The 20,151-nt window shown below is 41.7% G+C and overlaps 4 protein-coding genes across 9 annotated transcripts; all 4 read left to right on the top strand.

The window, feature by feature from the left end:
- Positions 1 to 245: 245 nt before the first annotated feature.
- Positions 246 to 9,283, top strand: LOC135624615 (nitrate regulatory gene2 protein-like). The gene is made up of 6 exons (XM_065128418.1): positions 246 to 1,918; positions 2,960 to 3,171; positions 5,456 to 5,679; positions 6,551 to 8,229; positions 8,478 to 8,692; positions 9,132 to 9,283. The coding sequence occupies exons 1-4, from the start codon at positions 577 to 579 to the stop codon at positions 7,314 to 7,316; spliced, it is 2,544 nt and encodes an 847-aa protein (XP_064984490.1). The 5' UTR covers positions 246 to 576; the 3' UTR covers positions 7,317 to 8,229; positions 8,478 to 8,692; positions 9,132 to 9,283.
- An 11-nt stretch (positions 9,284 to 9,294) lies between these two features.
- Positions 9,295 to 10,692, top strand: LOC135624616 (protein BPS1, chloroplastic-like). 3 transcript variants are annotated; one of them, XR_010491750.1, is made up of 2 exons: positions 9,295 to 10,394; positions 10,557 to 10,692. XR_010491750.1 is itself a non-coding variant. In XM_065128419.1 (1 exon), exon 1 carries the CDS (start codon positions 9,385 to 9,387, stop codon positions 10,294 to 10,296), a length of 912 nt encoding a protein of 303 aa, XP_064984491.1. In that variant the 5' UTR covers positions 9,295 to 9,384; the 3' UTR covers positions 10,297 to 10,527. The 3 variants fall into 3 exon arrangements, 1 of the variants encoding a protein (XP_064984491.1); XR_010491749.1 differs by having other exon boundaries at positions 10,541 to 10,680; XM_065128419.1 differs by lacking the exon at positions 10,557 to 10,692 and having other exon boundaries at positions 9,295 to 10,527.
- Positions 10,587 to 16,945, top strand: LOC135582660 (uncharacterized). 4 transcript variants are annotated; one of them, XM_065128424.1, is made up of 4 exons: positions 10,587 to 10,726; positions 10,813 to 11,060; positions 11,143 to 11,286; positions 16,647 to 16,945. In XM_065128424.1, exons 2-4 carry the CDS (start codon positions 10,893 to 10,895, stop codon positions 16,788 to 16,790), a joined length of 456 nt encoding a protein of 151 aa, XP_064984496.1. In that variant the 5' UTR covers positions 10,587 to 10,726; positions 10,813 to 10,892; the 3' UTR covers positions 16,791 to 16,945. The 4 variants fall into 4 exon arrangements, with proteins under 4 accessions (XP_064984496.1, XP_064984495.1, XP_064984493.1 ...); XM_065128423.1 differs by having other exon boundaries at positions 10,810 to 11,060; XM_065128421.1 differs by having other exon boundaries at positions 10,600 to 10,739; positions 10,810 to 11,060.
- A 1,861-nt stretch (positions 16,946 to 18,806) lies between these two features.
- On the top strand, positions 18,807 to 19,944 carry LOC135624617 (WEB family protein At1g75720-like). Its single transcript, XM_065128420.1, has one exon. It carries the CDS (start codon positions 19,080 to 19,082, stop codon positions 19,776 to 19,778), a length of 699 nt encoding a protein of 232 aa, XP_064984492.1. The 5' UTR covers positions 18,807 to 19,079; the 3' UTR covers positions 19,779 to 19,944.
- Positions 19,945 to 20,151: the final 207 nt, after the last annotated feature.

Below are 20,151 nucleotides of genomic sequence, written 5' to 3'. Positions count from 1 at the left end.
GCCCGCGGAGGCGTCGCCTCGCCCTTCCGGTCTAGTTGCCCGTTCCAACTCTCAGAGACCGACTCCACCCGTCGTTCCACCGGTTCATGCCGCATGGGACCCACAAAATATTCTTCGTCGATCCTTCGTGGGGGTAGTCGTAAACACGCGTGAGACCGTAAGTATCGGAAAAGAAATCGCATGGATTGGCGTCCGTGCGTATAACTTTGTGTCCCCCGTTCGCGCCCTCTGCGTCTCCTCTTCTCGCCCGCCTGTCTGTCACCCGCTTCACGATCATTACCGTTACTTTCCCTCCCCCGTCTCCGTTTCCGATTCCGATTCGATTCCCGTTTCGGATTACGGGCCCCGATGCCCCGCCTGCGCCTTCGCCTCGTATAAACACGTTATCACGTAACTCAACCGTTACGAAGTGGACGTTACTTTGTATTTGGAGCCGAGAGCTCTCCGGGACGGAGACGAAGAGGCGGCCGGGAAACGATCGACCTGGGTTTAGGGTTTCGTGATCGACTGCGTTCGTCCATGTCTGGGTGCGATGGCGGGTGGCGGGGAAGCGATTGAGGCCTTCGGTTGCGGGAGATGGGATGCGGGACCTCCAAGGCGGCGGCGGAGTCGAAGCCGGTCGAGCTGTGCCGGGAGCGGGTGGAGCTGATCCGTGCGGCGAGGGACCTACGATACGCCCTCGCGGCCGCCCACGCCGCCTACTTCCGGGCGCTCGCCGACGTTGGGGACGCGCTACACCGCTTGGTCTGGGAGGATCTGGCGCCGGCCTCCGCGCTGCCGGCATCACCCGTCCTCGTCCTTCCCTCCTCCGAGAGCAAGGGGAAGCCTGGTTCCGTCCGCGGAAGTGTCGTCGCTGCGGCTGCGTCGACTTCTTCTTCCGCGACTCCGCTCTCGCACTCCCTATCGCCGGAGGGCTCTCACTTGCCGCTTTCGTCCGGGTCGGAGGAGGTGAGCCCTCGGGCCGGAAGCGGGGTAGGAAGTGAAGCTGGAAAAAAGAACGGAAGCGGCAATGATGGTGCTGAAGGGGGGGAGTCATCTTCTCCGCGTCAGCGATTTAGGCCTCGGAGCCCTGATTCTTCTTTCATGAGGTCATCCACAGCGATCCCCACTGTGGTCTACCAGGATCCACTGACTCCACCTTGGTCGAATTCTGCGTACGATGGCTATGGGTATGAATTTGGCTATCCACCCTATGGTGTTCCGATAGCATCTCTGCTGCAAGAAAGAGAGGATAGGATGGATCCTTCTGTGCCGGCGGTTGCCCCTGGTACTCCCCCTCCACCGCCACCTCCGGCAACGTCTTCTTGGGACTTTTTCGATCCGTTCAATTTCTATGAAGGATTCTTTCCTGATTACTCCGGAGGACGGTATGGTGTGCGCTTCTCTGTGAGCAGTCCTGATATAAACGAGGTGCGCAAGCAGGAAGGAATTCCTGACCTTGAAGAGGAAGCAGAGGCACAACCAACGGAGGCAAAGAAGCAGATGAAGGTGGTTATGGATGATTTAGGAAGGAAGAATCCTGTCGTTGGAAGCTCAAACACAGTTTCCACACCAGAAATTGGTCGAAAGGATGACAATGTTGGTGACATTGAGTTGGCAGACAAAGTGAGTGTGAGCAGTTCACCAAACAGTAAAGTGAGAAGCAGTGGAGAGGATGACATATCCATCAGGAAGAAAAAAGGGGTGACATTTGAGGATGTATCGTATGATACAGAGAAGAGTGTGCCTAGTGGTGATAAACCCTTGTCTGCACATATTGATGAACCACTGTCTTTTAAAGGTTCGAAGGATGTGATGGAAGTTGCTCGGGAAATTAAGAAACATTTTAGGTCAGCTGCTGGTTGTGGTGAAGAGGTGTCAAGGATGCTTGAGGTGGGCAAGTTGCCATACCAATCAAGAAGTAGTAAAATGTATAGAGGTGGGTTTTTTATTTGGTTCAGTTATCTCTTGTTTGATTTGCTGTGCATGCCATCTACAAAAATCCTGCAAAATGAAGCTCAGAATGGAAGCCCTAGGATCAAATGAATAGCTATTTTAACATTTAAGTTACCTTGACCGAGGTTGTTCACTTCATAGTAGCAGGAGGGATCCATTTAAGGAAACAATCCTTCCTTTAGGAGGCTGAATTTGACTTTTTGTTTATAGCTGTTCTAATTTCTAATTGGTTCCTTGATTCTGGAGAGGAATCACTCTAGTGCCCCTTAGACTCAAATGTAACTGTAAAGAGGCTGCATAGCACATTTAGCAATTTTTCTTATATTATTGGCTCATCCAAATTTTCTTGTTCTATGCATTTATGACAGAATCATTTTGGTTCATCAAGGGATAAATATTTGTTATAGAAAAGTCCATCTGTCTCTAGGTTTCACTTCATTGGATGCCTTTGTTGAGTCGAAAGAAATTATAAAATCATATGTCACTTGCCAAACTAGATTTAGCCATAAACCTCTTTTTGAACTGCAAACTCCTAGTTATACAGTCTTCTGTATAAAACTGTAAGCTTTTTGGTGAGAAATGCATCACTTTCATGCATTTGGTAATTGGCTTTTGATTTGTTCAAAATAGGTGACCGAGATCATCTCTTCAATATCTGCTGTGTTTTTGGTTCTTGGTGCTTTTATAATGCTTTTCTTTTCAAGATAGTTCTTTGTAGATGTTAAAAATATTTTTAGACCTCATGCTGTTATAAATTCTCTTTCCCATGTCACACATGACATTTTGAGGTACACATTATATTTACATTTTGAAATTTCTTCTACGATTCTTAACTCACTGTTTTCCTTATTGTGTATAGATGCTTGTATTTATTTCCTTCAATAGTTCTGTACTGTAATATTGCTACAAATTTAGTGCATGATCATTAAAATTCATCTTAGCGCTATTTTATAAGAATCTCATTTGAAGAGGCTAGTTAATCTAAAATAAATGCAATTTGTGGATCTTATGGATCTTGTTCCAGTCATATCTTCCAGGATTTTGGATCCTAAGACCCTGCATTTGCCATTATCATCATATCCTTCTTTCAATTGGTCACGGCATTCAACTGAGAGTACAACAATAAGCAGAAAAGCTAGCATGACAAGTGACCACACTACTACAGGGTCTAGCAACATTTCATCAACATTGGAGAAGTTGTATCTATGGGAGAAGAAACTCTACAAAGATGTAAAGGTACAAATCTGTATACAAGAAACCACCTAAATACTGCTCTTCAATATGCTTTAGCAGTTGTTCACCATCACATGTTAGCCTATTTGATGTTAGTACTTATCATGTGAAACATGTTGATCTACAACAGGATAATCTTTTGCCAATTGCAATTTATTGCTATTGAAAAACGATTAGGTTGGCTTACTTAAATAATCCATTTTGTAAAAGAAAAATGACAGTTGAGCAAAGGGTGGAAGTTATGAGGAATAACAATAAAGGGATATGATAAAATATCAGGTCTTGTAAATGATTGACTTATGAATCAAATGTTCTAATGATTCATCTCAAATACTTTAGAAACATACAAGTATTATGGTACATTTTGTCCAGTTATACAGAAGGTAAATGACATATCAGTAGTTTGAAAGTTGGAAGAAACAGTCATATTTAGTTTACAAGTATAGAGAAGGTCACAAATCTTCTTTAGGCTTTCTCATCCAGAATCAGTCTTTCTTAACTTTTTACCTTGCGAACTTAAAGAAAATTAGCTAGATTACACATTTTATACCTGTGATTAGGTGGCTACATGACCCTGCTCAGGATTGGTTATACACTGCCTCATAGGATGATTGGGAGCTTGATGGAATAGTGCTTGACTTATTTATGGTCTAAATCAGTGTTCGAAAAATGGGTCAGACCAGTATGGACCACCTAGGATTTGCTGGTCCATCCAACCAGGAACTGGCACTCAGACTCAGCAATGTTGTCCGGTTCATTCAAAACTGATTATGTATGTATGTATGGGTGTGTATCTATATATACATACATACATATATGTATATACATATGTATACATATATATACATATGCATACATATGTATACATATATATGTATATATATGTATGCATATATATATATATATGTATGCATATATATATATATGTATACATATGTATACATATGTATATATATATATATATATATATATATATATATATATATATATATATATTTATATATATATATATATATATATATACATACACACACACACACACACACACACACACACACACACACACACACACACACACACACACACATATATATATATATATATATAATGTTTTGAAGAGTGAAGACAACTTCAGGCCTTCCATCTCCTCAACCTCCTCTCTTCTTCTAAGCCTCTCCTTCTCCTTCTCCTCCTTCAAATGGCCCCATCTGGTCCAAAACTGAACCTTTTTATAATATTTAATGTCAACAGTAGGCCTCCTGACTCATCAGCCTCCTTCTCCCTGTCCCTGTCCCTCTCCTTTCCTCTCCTCCTCCTCCCCTCTTCTCTCCCTTTATCTCTTTAGTCTGTGCTGACCAGTACACCGTACATCGGCATACCATGTTTGGACCCCAGTTAAGCCAGGGGCAGTTTGTACAGGTCTCGGACTGAGACTTGTATCCTTGATCTAAATTATGAGAGAGTGGTTATTCTCTCGTGTTTTTGAGAACTTTGGAAAATGTATCCAGCTGGTCTCTCAATGATGAGTAATGAAGTACTTATTCGATATAGTGGCCAAACGAGAACACATGCTAGTTGCTCTCTCTCTATCTCCCCCGCCCCCAAAAAAAAAACACACACACACAGTCCTTTTGACATTGGGAGCAAGCTATAATTATCATGTATAGATGCAATTACAAATATATGTTATGTGAATACAGGAGCTCTATTGAAACCCATTTTCCATGGTTGATGTAGAATAAAAAAAGAAGATTATGGATCAAACTTTACACTTAGGAAACTGGAATTAGAAAAAAAAAGATAATTTCATGGTGCTCATGTAATTACACGGATATGCTGTGAGACTGTGGCAGATAAATGTTAATTACTGGACACTCATGTGGAAGTAGATTATTCAGAATCATGCTTATAATCTCAAAATTTCATGCTAATTTAACATATTCAATTTATTGTGTCGCTGGAAATATTCTAAGCTTAACTTGTACCAGTAAGTCCTGTGTGAAAATCATTTGATTTTTGAGTAATTGGTAATACTCAGACTTATACCTTTACCAATATTAACATGTAAATAATTAGTATACTGAACCTTAACTTCAGGGGCGAATACTTAAACTATATTATATGCTTGTCTCTTGTGGTAATGATGACCCATAATCTTTTGTCAATCTTTTTTTTCCTTCAACAAATTGAATGACAGTAAAAAATATAGGATCATGATTGGTTCTGTATAGTTTGATGCTTTGTGGGGGTCAACATTTATGTTAAATTGCTTAGGTGGTTTATTTAGGATGAAGAGAAACTACGGGTGAGCTATGACAAGAAGTACAAGCGGTTGAAGGATTTAGTTGATAGAGGGGCAGAGAACTACAAAATTGATTCGACTTGGGCATCAGTAAGAAAGCTGCGCACAAAAATAAGCATCATCATCAAATCGGTTGGTGCTTTCTCAAGCAGGATTCATGAGATAAGGGGTGAGGAGTTGCAGCCCCAACTTATCGAACTAATCCAAGGGTATGAAAGTTTGAAGTTTTTCATATAGTGCATAGTTTGCTTGCATTAAAATGTTACTCTTTTTTCTTGATCCTTTTATGTGCTTACATTTGATGATGATGCTTTTCAAATTAAGTTATTGATATACAGAGATCTGATGGATTGGATTTTTGGTAACATGTGATTTCTGAACTGCTTAAATCCTAAAAGTCAGTTGGTGGCCCTAGTACAAATTTAGTCTTCTGATATGAACATTTTATATGTTGATGTAGAGGACTACATCAACATATACTTTAAGATCAGTAGTTAATTTATTAATTACGATTATTTTATCAAATCATTGTCAATTAGCATATAGTTAATTGACAACACCAATTTGTTGGTTTAAAAATTAAATTAGGAAATAATTAAGAAACCAACCACTCTTTCTTTAAAATTGAAGTGTTTTATATAATGAAAGTTTGACTTTAGTGTTTCTTCTAAAGTGAGACTAGTATGATAGGAACCAGAAACCAAAGATTTTCTTATGCTATGATCTGCAATTGGCACAATGATTAGTCTATGGAATATTCAAAGTCATTCCTTGCCCCTATATGTTCTATATTTGTACATTCTCTATGCCTTTTATGCTAGTTAGTTTTGGTATGCAAATGTTATACTTGTTATATTGATCACCTTGCCAATGATCAGAAGGAAAAGAGAGGAGAAGGAAAACAAATCTTTAATGTACCAGTGCTTGAAGTTATACGATGGCATTTTTCATAGCGATTTATATACAGGGAATAAGTAGAAATACATTCTTGGTTTATCAACTTGATTGACTATAGATGACTCTCAAGTAGTCTTGTCTAGTTGTAGTACATGCTCAATAGTTGCATTATCCTCACTGCAGATTTTTAAGAATGTGGACATCTTTGCTGGATTGCCATCAAAAGCAGTTGCAAGCTCTAGTTGATTGCAAAAGACATAGCTTAGTGATGAAAACCACAAGCCAATGGAAGTCTGCTGTTAAGGTAACAAAGGAATTGGAGCTGGAACTCCTAAACTGGTGCAATTGTTTTCATGACTGGATCAGCATCCAGAAATCATTCATTGAAGCTCTCAATGGATGGCAAATGAAATGGCTTCCTCAAGAACAGGAGCTAACACCTGATGGACCTGCTCCTTTGTCCCCAACTAGAATTGGTGCTCCATCAGTATTTGTCATATCTAATGATTGGTACCATGCAATTAAGTGTGTTTCAGGAGAAAAAGTTATTGAAACAATGCGTGGTTTTACGGAAATTGTCCACATGGTATGGGAGATTCAAGATGAGGAACAGCACCAACGACTCGAAGAAGAGCACCTGTCACAAATTTATGATAGAAAACTAAAATCTTGGCAGGCTATGCAGATAGACCATTTAGAGATGGTGTCCGACATTAATGATGGTCTGAAGCACCATGATGATTCCTTGATGGCATTGGACCTAATGAAACAGAGATTGGATGAGAAGCGAGCAATACATAAGGAAACTTTAGAACGACTTCAGACTACTGCTTCCAATATTTTGCCAACTGGTTTGGTTCCAACATTTGAAGAGTTGGGTACTTTTTTGTCAGAGGCACTGCAAGCTTACAAGGGAATCAGAATTAAAAATGACAGTGGAGGGACATAAGCTATCATAACTAGAGCTGCTTGGCTGTATTACACAGGATTTCAACCAAGGCTTAAAATCATCCAACTTCAGTGGAACCTATATGATTTTTTCCGTCCACTTTGGAAAATTGAACCGAGTGGAGTTTTCAATAAGGTTTATATTTTTGAGAATTAGGGATGGAGTTTGTGATCCAATAAGTTCATGCATTCAAACTTGATGAAACACCCTATCAAACAGTTTTCAAGGGCAACTAAACAGATGCACAGAATTCACTGATCGGTCCATTGGTTGGATGGTAATGATGTTAGCCATCAACTATGGATGCTGTTTGTTCTGGTGACACATACCAAAATAAAATTTCAATGAGAGTACTAACCACTGAATATTTCTGGAGCAATTCTGATTGTGTACAGCATTAACTAAACACATAAAAAGGTTATTCAATTTTTGCTCTCATGTTCTCTGCATCAATCTTGAGAAGATATTGCCTGAAGGTCATTTTGAGTTGCTGTCAACATGGTTGTCTTTGGTCTATCACTGCTGTTGAAACCCTGGAAACACATTTTATACCGTGGCACAGCATGTGTTTGCTTATGTGAAAGATGTCTGAGATCACCTTGTGACAAGTGACTGTACAAAATTAGTGAATGCAGTAAATACGTATACCACAGATTTCCTTAACATGAGTTTTTACTAACATTTAACTTAAAACTTTTGTTAATATCTCCCCTACCTCAGGTTCTTTATATATTCTATCCCTTAAGCTGCGATAGTATTTTCCTTTTTCCATTTACCAATTCTTATCTTTTTTATTGTTGGTGTATCAGGGGGGGAAAGATCCCAGATCAGCAAACCTGGAGGCAGAATGCTGCTGTACAACACATATATATTGTTCATCTGATCAACCGTCTTGCATAATTTTCACTTTAAGGTGCTAATATTATCACCTCCTTACTATATAAATTACATATTTCTCTTTGTTATCATTGGTAACTTTAGGCCATTGCAGCTTGCAACTTTGGCATGTTCCTTTTCTTTGTGTATGCAAGAAATCTCCTAACTCTCATATGACTTCCTTGTATCATATTTTTTGTAGCTGTTTTCCTTCAATTCCAAGAAGAATATTTCTTGTCCTTCCCACTGGCCTTGTGATCACATCTATCATCTGTTTTCTTATAGGAAGAAGAAGATGAACCAAGGAAACTGGGTCAACCATGTTATATAGAGTTTGCTTCTCTTCCACGAACGGAACAGAATGCATGTATTCTTTCAACAATGTCTTTTTCTTCTCATTCATTTGTTTTAATGGGTTCTTATCTCAATCAGAACCAGTTCTTGCGTGCAGCTGCCCCTCCTTTCTTGCATAAGAAGGATAAGATTTAAATATCAATCAGGTACTAATTTTGATAACTTATGAGACTCAATGCATCAAGTTATATCTCGAACTATATGTTTCCATACTGATCTTGATTGGACTAGCAAATATTAATCAATACATATTGATTCCTTGCTACAAAGCACTGCTTATTCCCAATTAAAGTACATGACTTGTATTTTAGATCATAAAAGATTGTTTCTTGTGCTCCGCCAACGACAAGAAATATTCATAATCATAAGTCGGGTCAAGGATAAGCTCTCAAACACAAAGTTTTGAATTGACTTTTGACTGCCAGATGATCTACACGTAATTTTTTTCCCAAGTCAACGATGCATCATCTTTCACGTTACCTAGATTTGATCGAGAACTTATCTAGAATAATTATTTATTTCCAGTCTTCGCAGTTGGATTTTATTATTCTTTTATATACTGATTTGGAGAAGTGTTATTGGCAGATATTTTTGAAGCCTGTTGTGCCCAATTGAAGGAAGCTAATAGTGGATTCCCCTCTTGCGTGACTCTTCTTCCTACTCTTCTGTTTGCTTCACTTCGAAGCTCTTGAGCTTCACGTATCCTGACTGTTCCTTCTCCTCATTCATCGAGATAAAACAGGTAAATGCGAGTGTAGCAGTTCACAATCATGCAAGGGAACAACGAGAGTTGCCTTACGCTTCTTGGGTGAACAGGAATTGGACAATCTCCGAGGAAATGGAAGGATCGGCTCTACCATGCTTAAGGTGTCAAGGGCTCAGCTCTACCCCTTTGACAGAGGATGCCTCTACCTTCTGCACTTCCCTCACCGAGGACCTCAAGGGGCTCGAGCTGTCGCTGGCGAAGGACTCCATCTCCCTCAGGTGGTTCGTCGAAGCGATGAGCGTCTTGAAGAGGATGCAGGTGAGACTCCTTGCCCTGCTGAAGAAATCTGAGTTGCCGATCTCGTACGAAGCCGAAGACTGGTTTGATCAGTACATGCAAGAGTCTGCGTCTCTATTAGATTTCTGCAACTCAATGAAGTCTGCACTTTCCGGGATCAACCGGTCTCGCATGGCTTTAGAGCTCGCAGTCCATAAACTAAGCGAAGACAACGAGTTCGGATTGGAAAGATTACAGAAAGCTCATGAGGAAATTTTAGATTTCAGAATAGAGAAGGAAAGATTAGGACTAGCTAAAGGTGGAATTTTGCTCGGAGGAAATGGAGGAGACGACAAGAACATGGCAATCGTGATGCTTGCTGCTAAAACCACTGTGACAGTCTTGTCATGGTTTATGATTTCAGCAATGATTTCTCCTGTTCCGGTTAATATGGAAGACAAGGAGCTGACTTCATCGATCCCTGAGCTACAGCAGTGCATGGAGATGCTGACACGGATTTCGAGCCTCGGCATCGGTCGGGAAGTTGCTCTGGTCGAGCATGAGATGGTGAACGAGGCAGTCGAGGAGTTACAGGCGGCGGAGAAGAACAGCCATAGTTTCCTCAGTGGTCTGGAGAAGTTGAGAACAAGGTCATTTGAGCTGAAGGAGGGGATCGAGAGGCTCGGCACAGTAGTGGATGAGGTGTTCGAGGAGGCCATCAGAGGAAGGAATGAGATGCTTGACATCTTCAGGAATGCAACTCTTTGATTCCTGGTGGAAACAATGCATTCTACTGCAATGGAAGAGCTAGTTTTCAGTCTTCTTCTTCTATGATAATGTAAACTACAGTGGATCAGCACAGCCATGTATGTACAAAAAATACAGCTTTTTCCATTTGTTTTGCATTGTAAAAGGTAATATTAGCATTTTAAAGGTTCTCACGTACATCTCTTCATGTGTATTCATTTTTATTTTTAATAACATGATGAAAATTATGAATCTGGGGCGAAAGATGGCACCTTTTTCAGCGCAGCAACGGCGCCGGAGTCGGAGTGGGTGGCGGAGCTGCCCGCGGCGTCAGCCAGAAAGGCCATGTGTTTGTTGTCTGCTTATTTTTGGTCCCACGATAACAGCGCCTTCAATTTCTGCCCTTTTGTGGGCCCAACTGTGAGTTCATGATCCTCCAATCATAATGCAGGTACGAAGTGTTGGTAAGTCATATCGGATAAAATAGTTTTCGTGTAGGGGATTAATTGGCGTTCTAATCCTACACTCAAACAGAAGATCTTTCGAACATCGTATCCCTCTCCGCCGTGTGCCGTGCGCCGACCACCGTCCACCGGGGCTGCCGCACCGATCAGGATATGATGGATCCAGAGGCGGTGAAGAAATACCTAACCGAGTCCGCCGGAAATGCCGTTGCCGCCCTCCCGGCGCGGTTCTTCGACGTCCTCGTCCTCAACGGCCTCCGCCTCGACCTCTTTGAGCCCGGCCGCGTCCTATGCTCCTATGCCGTTCCTCCTCGCCTTAGCGTAGGAGAGCCATCACCTCCCACTTCCCTGTTTTCCTCCTTCGAGTATATCCATCTAACTTTGTTTCTTCGCTCATCTGCAGAGCTCCGGCAACGTCCTCCATGGTGGCGTCGTGGCGACGCTGGTGGATGTGGTTGGATCTGCGGCCATAATTAGCTCTGGACTTCCGACCACTGGGGTTTCGCTGGACATCAACGTCTCCTACTTGGATCCCGCCTTTACTGGTGTAAGTATATGCATTCGGCAAAGTGTCATCTATCTATAAAATCAAGATCGATTTCCGTTTCATCGTGCCAAGTTCTTTCTTTTAAGCAAGGCTGTTAAACACTTTCGTACTTATCATCAATCAACTTTTCCTTTTAATTAAAACCTGAAGTTGTTCAAGCATGAAAGAGGACAGCAAATAGATAAATTTGGATTTATAGCCTTGTTTGAAACTTATTTTTTCCAGAAAATAGATAGAATATGTAGTCAAAAGAAAGCATAGATGAACTTATTCTAGATGAAAAAGTGGTAATAGAAAAGGGTGGATGACAAACAATAGTATTTGCATTTGGAAGAGATTGAAGGGGGTTTACACCCCAATTTCTTTAAGGCTTTCTATGACACATGGTGGCTTTGATGTAAAATTTAGTCCCAACACTTCCCTTTTGTAACTGAAGGAGCAAGTCATATTCTCCTGTCAGAGCTGAGTTGCAAAGGAAGCATTCGTTTCATGGTGGAATGCCATGGAAATCTTGCGGCATAAGAGATATTACCTGATAATTGGTATTGGTTATGAAGAAATTTAGGTATGTAAAACTTATTCTTCTTGTAGAATATCATGAACTTAGTTAGTTTTGTCTAAACTGTGCAGCACCCTTGTGTGTCCATCCATAAATGTCAGCGTCTCCGAAACGTTCTATGGTCCCTTAGAACTTAGAAAAGAGAAAATGAGTTAAAGAAAATATTTCACTCAGGATCCACAAGCAACCATTTCAGCAAACACTTTATAGACAATGCAAATTACAATCATAGACTTCACAAGTTCTGAACGGTTGCACAACAAAGAGTCCAAGATGGCCTACTTTAGATCGAATTTGTATAACCATAACCTTTGTTTACAAGCCCAAAGTGGCAACCAAAGTCAACGAAAATGGAGCTGCTAAGCCTACTATCAGCTCTCTACATGTTGTGCAAAGCATGAATAAAATCGAAAGACACAGACATACATGAACATTACATCAAACACCTCTTTTACAATTTTGTTCATGACATTCTCCTCCACTTATTCCTTCGACATCCTCGTTGAAGCCTTTGCAGACACTGCATCTTCTCGCCTTTGTTGAGTCTTTAATCTTCTGCTCCAACTGTAATGCTCCTTTTGGCTCCCGGTTGCATTCCGCCGCTATTGTTGAGTATTTGAACTTCGATTCATCATGCTGATTCAACTCACCAATGACTTTGATTCTGGTGTGAGGTCGGGTTGGTTGTGTTGATCCATGTTGGTTCCTACGGATCCTTCATATGAAGGAAAAGACCATCCTTGGTATGCGCTAGTCTCTCAAATGTCTTATGCCGCTTGAACTGGGTGGATGCTTTTTAAAGCTTTAATGAGCATCGCCTCACAGACTTTAAAGTTTTTAGATCCTTCCTCCATAAAATTTGTCGATCGACTCTTTTGTCACTTAGTTGTCATTTCCAAGCAGGTTCGTATTACTTCCGTTTTCTATTGACATTCTGTTGGGAAATGAAGCGTTCAATCTACTCTCAGTAGCACCGATCACCATTGGTGAGAATTTGACAACTATTGTCTTTCATTAGGTTTCTTCGAAGGGTCTTTGAACCTGTGTAGAGCTCCTCTGTTGGATAGATAAGAGAATTAAGGTACTCGATTTTGTTCATTCTCTTAAGAGTTGAAAAGACAAAGGTTACTTGACTTCGCCTACCTCCTCGAGGGTTGTACTCTATGTATCGAGTTGGTTACTAGCCTTCGCCTACTCTTTGCTCACACTTCTGAAGCACTCGAAGTGTTTGCACTCATTGCGTTGAGTTAGCTACTGTGATTCACCTTCTTAATGTTATCGAACTTCTGTAATGCAAGAAAATTTCACCCCAACTTGGAGCAAATCTCTAATAGTTTTGGTCGCCTTTGGGATTGTACCGTCTTCTCCATCATCTATACCGCCTACTCCTCTGAGTAGCAAAGGTACAACACCACGTATTACCTGTTTCGTTCCTTGGTCATGCACTCTTGCATCGATTCTGTTTTCCTTAGCTTCCTTGGTAACAACGTTCGCTTACTCGGTCATGTCCTTTGACTTGTCGGGCTCCCTTGAGCGAATATGAGCTTTGGAGTAGTCCAACTCTCTAGCTGCTCCAATCAATGATCAAGTCTCCCCTCTCATGGGACTCACTAGTACTTATATTCGAAATTCCTCTTTGGTGGTACACAACCCCCATATGTTGATGACTAAGGCTTTCATTTGATGTAAAATTTGATGTACGCACGGAAGACCTGCCACTGCGGTACCATGACATTCACTTATTGAATCCATAGCTCTTCTTGTCATCATGTTGTTTATCGAAGTAGAGCTCCTGATCATACCTCTATATGACCTAGTTCCTCATGGGATATGTCTCGTGTGTGTTACATTGCCTCAAACTGTTCCACTATGATCCACTACACCATGTCGTCTCCTAGTCACATCTTCGTTGCATTCTGATCATTATGGGATGAACTCGGGCTGCGATCTCTCCATGTGTGGGTTTTATTAGTACATCGCAAAGCCTTTGCTACCTCCGATTGTGTTTGCTCCTTTGGCAATTAACCTTCGTCCACCCGCTCTCGGGTCAACACCCTGACGAAGAACAGCTCTCGGACAATCTGTCGCCTAGCAGCTCTCGAAGTCCACTGACTTCGTTGAAATTGGTGCACCATTGTCTGGATCTTGGGCCTTTGCCCTCACCAACACAATCTTCATTGTGCACCGCTTACTTCATGGTAACTCGAATGATAGCACTGTGGCATATTCTTCAAGAGTACTCGCCTCTATGTCCTCTTGGCTTGTGCCAAGGCCTTTTGACCCAACTCCGCCTCAACAAGTTGAGAGTCGTCTTAGTTCCTCCATAAAATGCTTCTTCGAGATAAGGTGTATGTGCTTCGAAGCTCCCTTCATCTTTAGCACTATGCAGGATGAGTCTGCTCCATCAGAATAAGGGACTCATGGAACAACATGATCCCACTCTTGCCTCTATAAGAGTTTATGCCCTTGACCTCTGTCCAAGGAAAGCTTCATGCCTCCACTCCATGTTTTATCTTCTATGCTGACTCCCTTCATACGACTCGAGTACTTCAACAAGTTATACTCTTGCCTCTACAAGAGTTCATGTCCTTGACCTCTGTCCAAGGAAATCTTCATGCCTCCACTCCATGTTTTATCTTCTATGCTAACTCTCTTCATGCGACTCGAGTACTTCAACAAGTTATACTCAAGTTGCTCTGCTCCTCGATTTGCATTGAGTTGATGGTGACCCTCGCACCTACCATTCCACGAGTCAGCCCTCTGTTGAGTCCGATCTCCATATCGGCTTCAAGTGTTCCTTCATTTGTGTTGCCTTGGGTCGCTCCCCAACTTGATCTCGCAATGCGTCCACTAACGCATTATATCTTTCGAGATCATGCGATGACTCCTCGTCGCTTGCTCGATTCGTTGAGCTTTGTGGAGTTGTTATCTTGAGGTACTCGTCCTCAACATGTACAGTCTGTTGCATATGATTCTCCTTCTAGAGAATCAAGACTTATTCCTCTTAGATATCTGTCTCGTTGGAGCAACTTCTCTCTTCGTATCCTTTTCTCTGGAAGTTTTGGAGACTATCATCCTCTTGGACTACTCTATCTTGCTGAACAAACTGTGTATTGTTTTGCCCTTGCAAACACACTTGTCAAATTACGACTTTTCGCCAATACAACTCCCGCTGCACCCCTCAAGGCCTAGTAACATGCTGAACTTGCTGCACACTTTAGTCTCCTACAGACGTATTCTTCTCATGCTGAAGAGAAAGTTTCACTGCTCTATGGCGTCGAGTTTTAGTCGCCTTGGGATAGCCACGAACATTCCATCGTTCATATACAAGCCCTTGCATAAGTACCAAATTCTTCGAGTTAGCAATTCTTTTTACCTCTGTAAGCTTTGCACAACTCTTTCGGTCGCTAAGCAACCCATCCCACTTTGCACAGTCTCATCTTTTACCAAGCGCCGTGCTTGCCTTGAGCACCGTTAAGTATGGTTGCCAACATTGAGCCGCAGCTCAAACGCAGCCATCCCAACCTTTGTGCGCTACGCATTCTTCCTAGTTTACTTGTCCTCATAGTGTCTCTTGCGCGAAGGGTTGGCCATTCCTTTGAATGTCATTCTCATATACTCGTTTCTCTAAGCGACTCCTTTCACTACATCTCAATGCCCGTTTCCTCTAAACGGTCGCACATGTTAGTTGCCCTCAGTGCAGCCCCGCTAGATCCCCCACGTTTGAATGCCAAGTGTTTCTATGTGTGCTTGTCCCACTTTGATACCAAATGTTACGAACTTATCTAGTTTTGCCTAAGTCGTGCGGCACCCTTGCATGTTCGTTCGCGAACGTTAGCCTCCTCGAAACTTCCTATGGTCCCTTACAATTTACAAAAGAGAAAACGGGTTAAAAAAAATATTTCACTCGGGATCCACAAGCAACCATTTTAACAAATACTTTATAGTAAATGTAAATTTCATAAACTCTGAATGATCGCATAACAAAGGGTCCAAAATGATCAATTACAGACCGAATTAGCTCACAAATACTCATATGATATAATCTTTATTTACAAACCAATCAAAATGAGGTTGCTAAGCCTACTATCAGCTCTTTACATGCTGTGCAAAACATAAGCAAAACCGAAAGACACGAATATACATGAGCATTATATCAAACACCCCATTTATAATTTTATCGGTGACGTAGCACATCTCATTTTCTCAGCTTTTGTTGATTGCTATAAATTGTTTTATCATTCTTAGTCACTACATATTTTGTATATATATTTATGCATCTTGAATACTCGTGGAGTGACGAATTGTGTGGGTACGATGATAAGGCTTCGTAATTGGTGCTATCATGGTTTCATTTTCTATTGGCACATATGAAACCTTATTCCGTATGTATTGAATGAGAGTGATTTTTTTTCCATATGCTTTAGGTCATGATGTCTCGGTTTGCTTTCCTACAAATTGTCACTACTGTTGTCATTCCTATGAGTAAATGAAAAAAAGCCTCGTTCTTTATAAACTTTTTGCCTTAGATTGTTCTTAGAAAATTTCTGTTATGCATAATTAAAAAAAGGCCTGATGAGTAGGTTATCATTACAGAACTCTTTCTTTTTTTTCCTTTTGATGATCAGCTTTCTGTGATTCTATGGATCATGGTTCTTATTAGGGGATTGCAGGAGAAAATGACTACTCTGTCTCTCTCTTTCTCCTCTCTTGAGCAATGAGTAAATTCATTTGTATAGTCTTGTATGTACAGCTTCCAACTGTAAAGTACTCTGTAAGTGTATGGTGGTTGTTTTTCCAGGAAGAAATCGAGATGGAAAGCAAGCTTTTGCATGCTGGAAAGGCAGTAGCAGTTGCCTCAGTTGAATTTAGGAACAAGAGGACTGGAAAGCTACTAGCTCAGGGACGACATACCAAGTATCTTGCTGCATCCAGTAAATTGTAAATTGCAATGACATGTATGTCATCTTTGCATGCCCATAAAACAACTGTTTAAACTATGTGTAGTTTGTCATAGTAATTTCATGGTATACAGAAATAATTGTTGGAGAGCACAGATGAACTTTATTTATATAGGTTTTTGAGTCTCTTACCCTTCTATACATTGAATGATGCTGGACACTGTTAATCATGTTGTGTAGACCCAAAAAATCCGAATATTAATGTTGTTGGAACATGCATGTAAATTGCCAACCTGTTGGATCTTACACCACCAAAACAAGATGTTCCTGATTTGGTTTTTCTGTGATGCACCTTGAATATTTTTACATCCTGCAATAATTGTGACACTTCTTATTCTTTCCAAGCTTATAGTTCTTTGAAGGCCACTTACAGGTCCACCTAAGAAAGAACACAGTCTTTTTCATTCTATAAACAATACTAGCTTTTTTTTGCTTCCCTTCTGTGGTTCTCCTCTTCTCAGAGTCTTGATTGTTTGGGTAAATTCTTTCTTTAAAATGCTTCCCTTAGCAAATATGTTGGAAGTTTTTGGCTGTCAGGCTTAAACAAATATTACTAACTTTATGAATCAAGAGAAAAAGCATGATGGTGTCATCCACCTAACCAGTATCTTAGTGTGAATTCAGTAGCACAAGTGGATTAGGGAGGTAAACTGGAATATCAACTCCCTCTCAATTCATTTACCCACATCAACTAAAGAAACCTAATTCCTACCTATCAAGACAAACAAGATTGGTTTGATGTTGAATCTAACAACAGTCCAAGGGCATATTATGTTTCATTCATTAGGTAGTTGGATGTCCTTATTGCTTTGTACAGTCGTCCTTTGCAAGAACAGAAGGGCAAAAAGTGAGAGCTAATACTACTCCAGACAACATGGATTACATACAACTCAGGGAAGAGTAGCATGGAAGGAATTCTCTCTTACAAGCTAGCAATTCGTCACAGATGCATAGTTCATCGTACTCCTTCAAGATCAACCACCAGAGTATAAGATTAGAAACATGGATTACATACATCTCACCTTCTGTCTTCACTTGGGACTGGTGTGCTTCCTCTCGAGTGATGAACCTCATGCTGAGCACAGTGACTGCTTCTTGGAGGACACGACTCGCTGAACCAAGAACAGCTTCTTTAGCACCTTCACCATCAGTATCAGACTTGGCGATCTACGATGAATCAGACCGCCGCTATTTGCGTCTTTCAATGCACGCACGCAGTGTTGCTCTGACGCACTCGAGCTCCCCTCCTTGGCCATCCTTTTCCGGTCACACGACACCCTTGCAAGCTCTTCATTGAAATCCTCCCACAGCAAGTCCATCTTCTCCTCGTCAAGCCGACCGCCGGCGCTATCCGCCTCGAGATCCCCTCTCATCACGTCAGCATCCAGCGATGCTTCTCCGGCGGACGAGGAGCTTTTCCGGCAATCGACGACGGAGGACAAGAACCACAGGGGGGATGCGGCAAAGTGGGGGAAGGGGAGCTGGCGGAGCGAGTCTTGATCGGCTGTGATGGTGGGAAAGCTGAAATCATCCATTGCTTGCTCTCTACTCTCCCTGAAACCTCCTTGTGCTGTTGACAGGCACCACCATTAGCCATAATCGGTGCATGTGAGAGCGGGGGATTAATGGCGTTCATGGGTGGTGCGTTTGGTGATGGCGGGACCCGGCAGGGGGCAGAAGTAGCCGTTTGGGCAATGAAGCCAAACCAAAGCAAAGCAGGAGCGCGGCCATTAAGTGGAGTGGAGGGTAATGGTTTGGTCCAAGTGCTATAAAGCATGAAAGCATTTCGTCGAGCAGTTTGAAAGGCTTCATTTAATGCATTGTTTAGCCATCTAAAAGCCAAAAGCTAATCCACATTCTTTAGCAGTTATCTTTAGGGACTTCATCGTGTCTCCCTGCCTTTGTTTGCCCAAAAAGATTTGGTGGAAGCAATCAAATATGGGTCCTCGAGTTGTCCATGTCGTATGCTTACTTCTATCTTTACTCTCTGATATGTGTGATCTTCAGATTTCCTTTGCAACTCTGGTTCTTCGGTACTGTCCTGCTTTCTACTCGTTGAGATTAGGTGTTCTTGCAAGCTTTAGCTCAAGAGTCATCTTCTCTCCAGATCTTACTTCTCCTCGAAACAATGCTTGGTAGCCCTCTGGTGTGCCTTTGAAGTGGACGCCAAGAAACCCAACTCATCATCGACATGTCGTTGAAGCAATCTCTTGTCTCCTCCTTGCACTCTATAATTGTCTTGCGTTCTTACGCACTGCTATGCTCCCGCCACCATGGTCTCCCAGCGCGCGGAGGTGGACACCACGAGTCCATTTCGATCCGTGAAGGAGGCTGTTGAAATCTTCGGGGAACGCTTCCTCACAGGCAATGTCAATTCTCACAAGACCAGCTCGTCTGCCAAACTCGACATCATCAGAAGCTCCCCGATCTATTCTTTGCCACCTCCGAAGCCTCTCCTTTCAGCAAATTCCTCGCCGCCCTCCTTGTCTTCCACCGCCCGTTTCATTCATGAAAGAGATGACGAGCTCGTATCTCTCAACGCGCTCAAGAAGTTGGAGCACGAACTACACGAGACAAAGTGCGAACTGAAGCTGCTGAAGGAGAGGCAGTCTGAGACAAAGCTAGCAGTGGCGAGCCTCTGTCTCCAGCTCCAGAAGAGCATGTCCAAACTGAGAGAGATCGAAGCAGTTGAGGCGGAACCGAGCAACCTGGCGATCGAAGACCAGCCCTGTAAAGTTAGAAGTGATCGATGGCGAGAGGATAACATCCGGGAGAGCGAGTACTTACCGACTCTGGCTCAAGCGCTTAGCCTTGGGAGGATGGAGCATGACTTGGGTGGAAGAGGACAGAGAAAGCTGCAGAAGAGGAAGCCCATCGTTCCTCTCATTGGAGGCATCTTTGCCAAGAAAAAGGGAGCTACTGATTGCAGAAACTCCTTCTACACCCGTTCCTTTTACAGTGTTCTGAGCTGATGCTTTGTGTGATTCTTGTTTTGTGTTGGCCTTCTTGCCTTCCCATCAGCTTTAGATGAGAGGATTTTGTCAATCTTATGGAGAACATTTGTTTTATGTTCACCTTCATTTCTTGTGTGTTATATAAGCTTTAGACTAAGAACTTGTTATTGGTGAACATGGAGATCCTCACAGTATATATATATATATATATATATATATATATATATATATATATATGAATTGGCCAGTTATGTAAAATCATTTAGGTCAGATCAATTATGGAATGCCAATTAACCACCTGATCTGTATTTACTATTGTGCTTCTTCAAAGTTGTATTAGTATTCTTAAAATATTTTAATTTTATTTTTTAGAAAGAAAAAAAAATGAAGA

The sequence above is a fragment of the Musa acuminata genome, chromosome BXJ2-10 (genome assembly GCF_036884655.1).
Source record: "Musa acuminata AAA Group cultivar baxijiao chromosome BXJ2-10, Cavendish_Baxijiao_AAA, whole genome shotgun sequence".
In the NCBI taxonomy this organism is placed as follows: Eukaryota; Viridiplantae; Streptophyta; class Magnoliopsida; order Zingiberales; family Musaceae; genus Musa; species Musa acuminata.
Note: the sequence above shows the minus strand (reverse complement) of the source record. Positions and strands in the feature narration are given on the sequence as shown.

Bases quoted from the DNA above. Each gene is read 5' to 3' on its own strand.
- LOC135624615 (XM_065128418.1), top strand. From the start codon at position 577: ATGGGATGCGGGACCTCCAAGGCGGCGGCGGAGTCGAAGCCGGTCGAG. The intron at 3,172-5,455 runs GTACAAATCTGT...TGGTTTATTTAG, and splicing joins AACTCTACAAAGATGTAAAG to GATGAAGAGAAACTACGGGT. The intron at 5,680-6,550 runs GTATGAAAGTTT...TCCTCACTGCAG, and splicing joins CTTATCGAACTAATCCAAGG to ATTTTTAAGAATGTGGACAT.
- LOC135624616 (XM_065128419.1), top strand. From the start codon at position 9,385: ATGGAAGGATCGGCTCTACCATGCTTAAGGTGTCAAGGGCTCAGCTCT.
- LOC135582660 (XM_065128421.1), top strand. The intron at 11,061-11,142 runs GTAGGAGAGCCA...GCTCATCTGCAG, and splicing joins CCGTTCCTCCTCGCCTTAGC to AGCTCCGGCAACGTCCTCCA. The intron at 11,287-16,646 runs GTAAGTATATGC...TTGTTTTTCCAG, and splicing joins TGGATCCCGCCTTTACTGGT to GAAGAAATCGAGATGGAAAG.
- LOC135624617 (XM_065128420.1), top strand. From the start codon at position 19,080: ATGGTCTCCCAGCGCGCGGAGGTGGACACCACGAGTCCATTTCGATCC.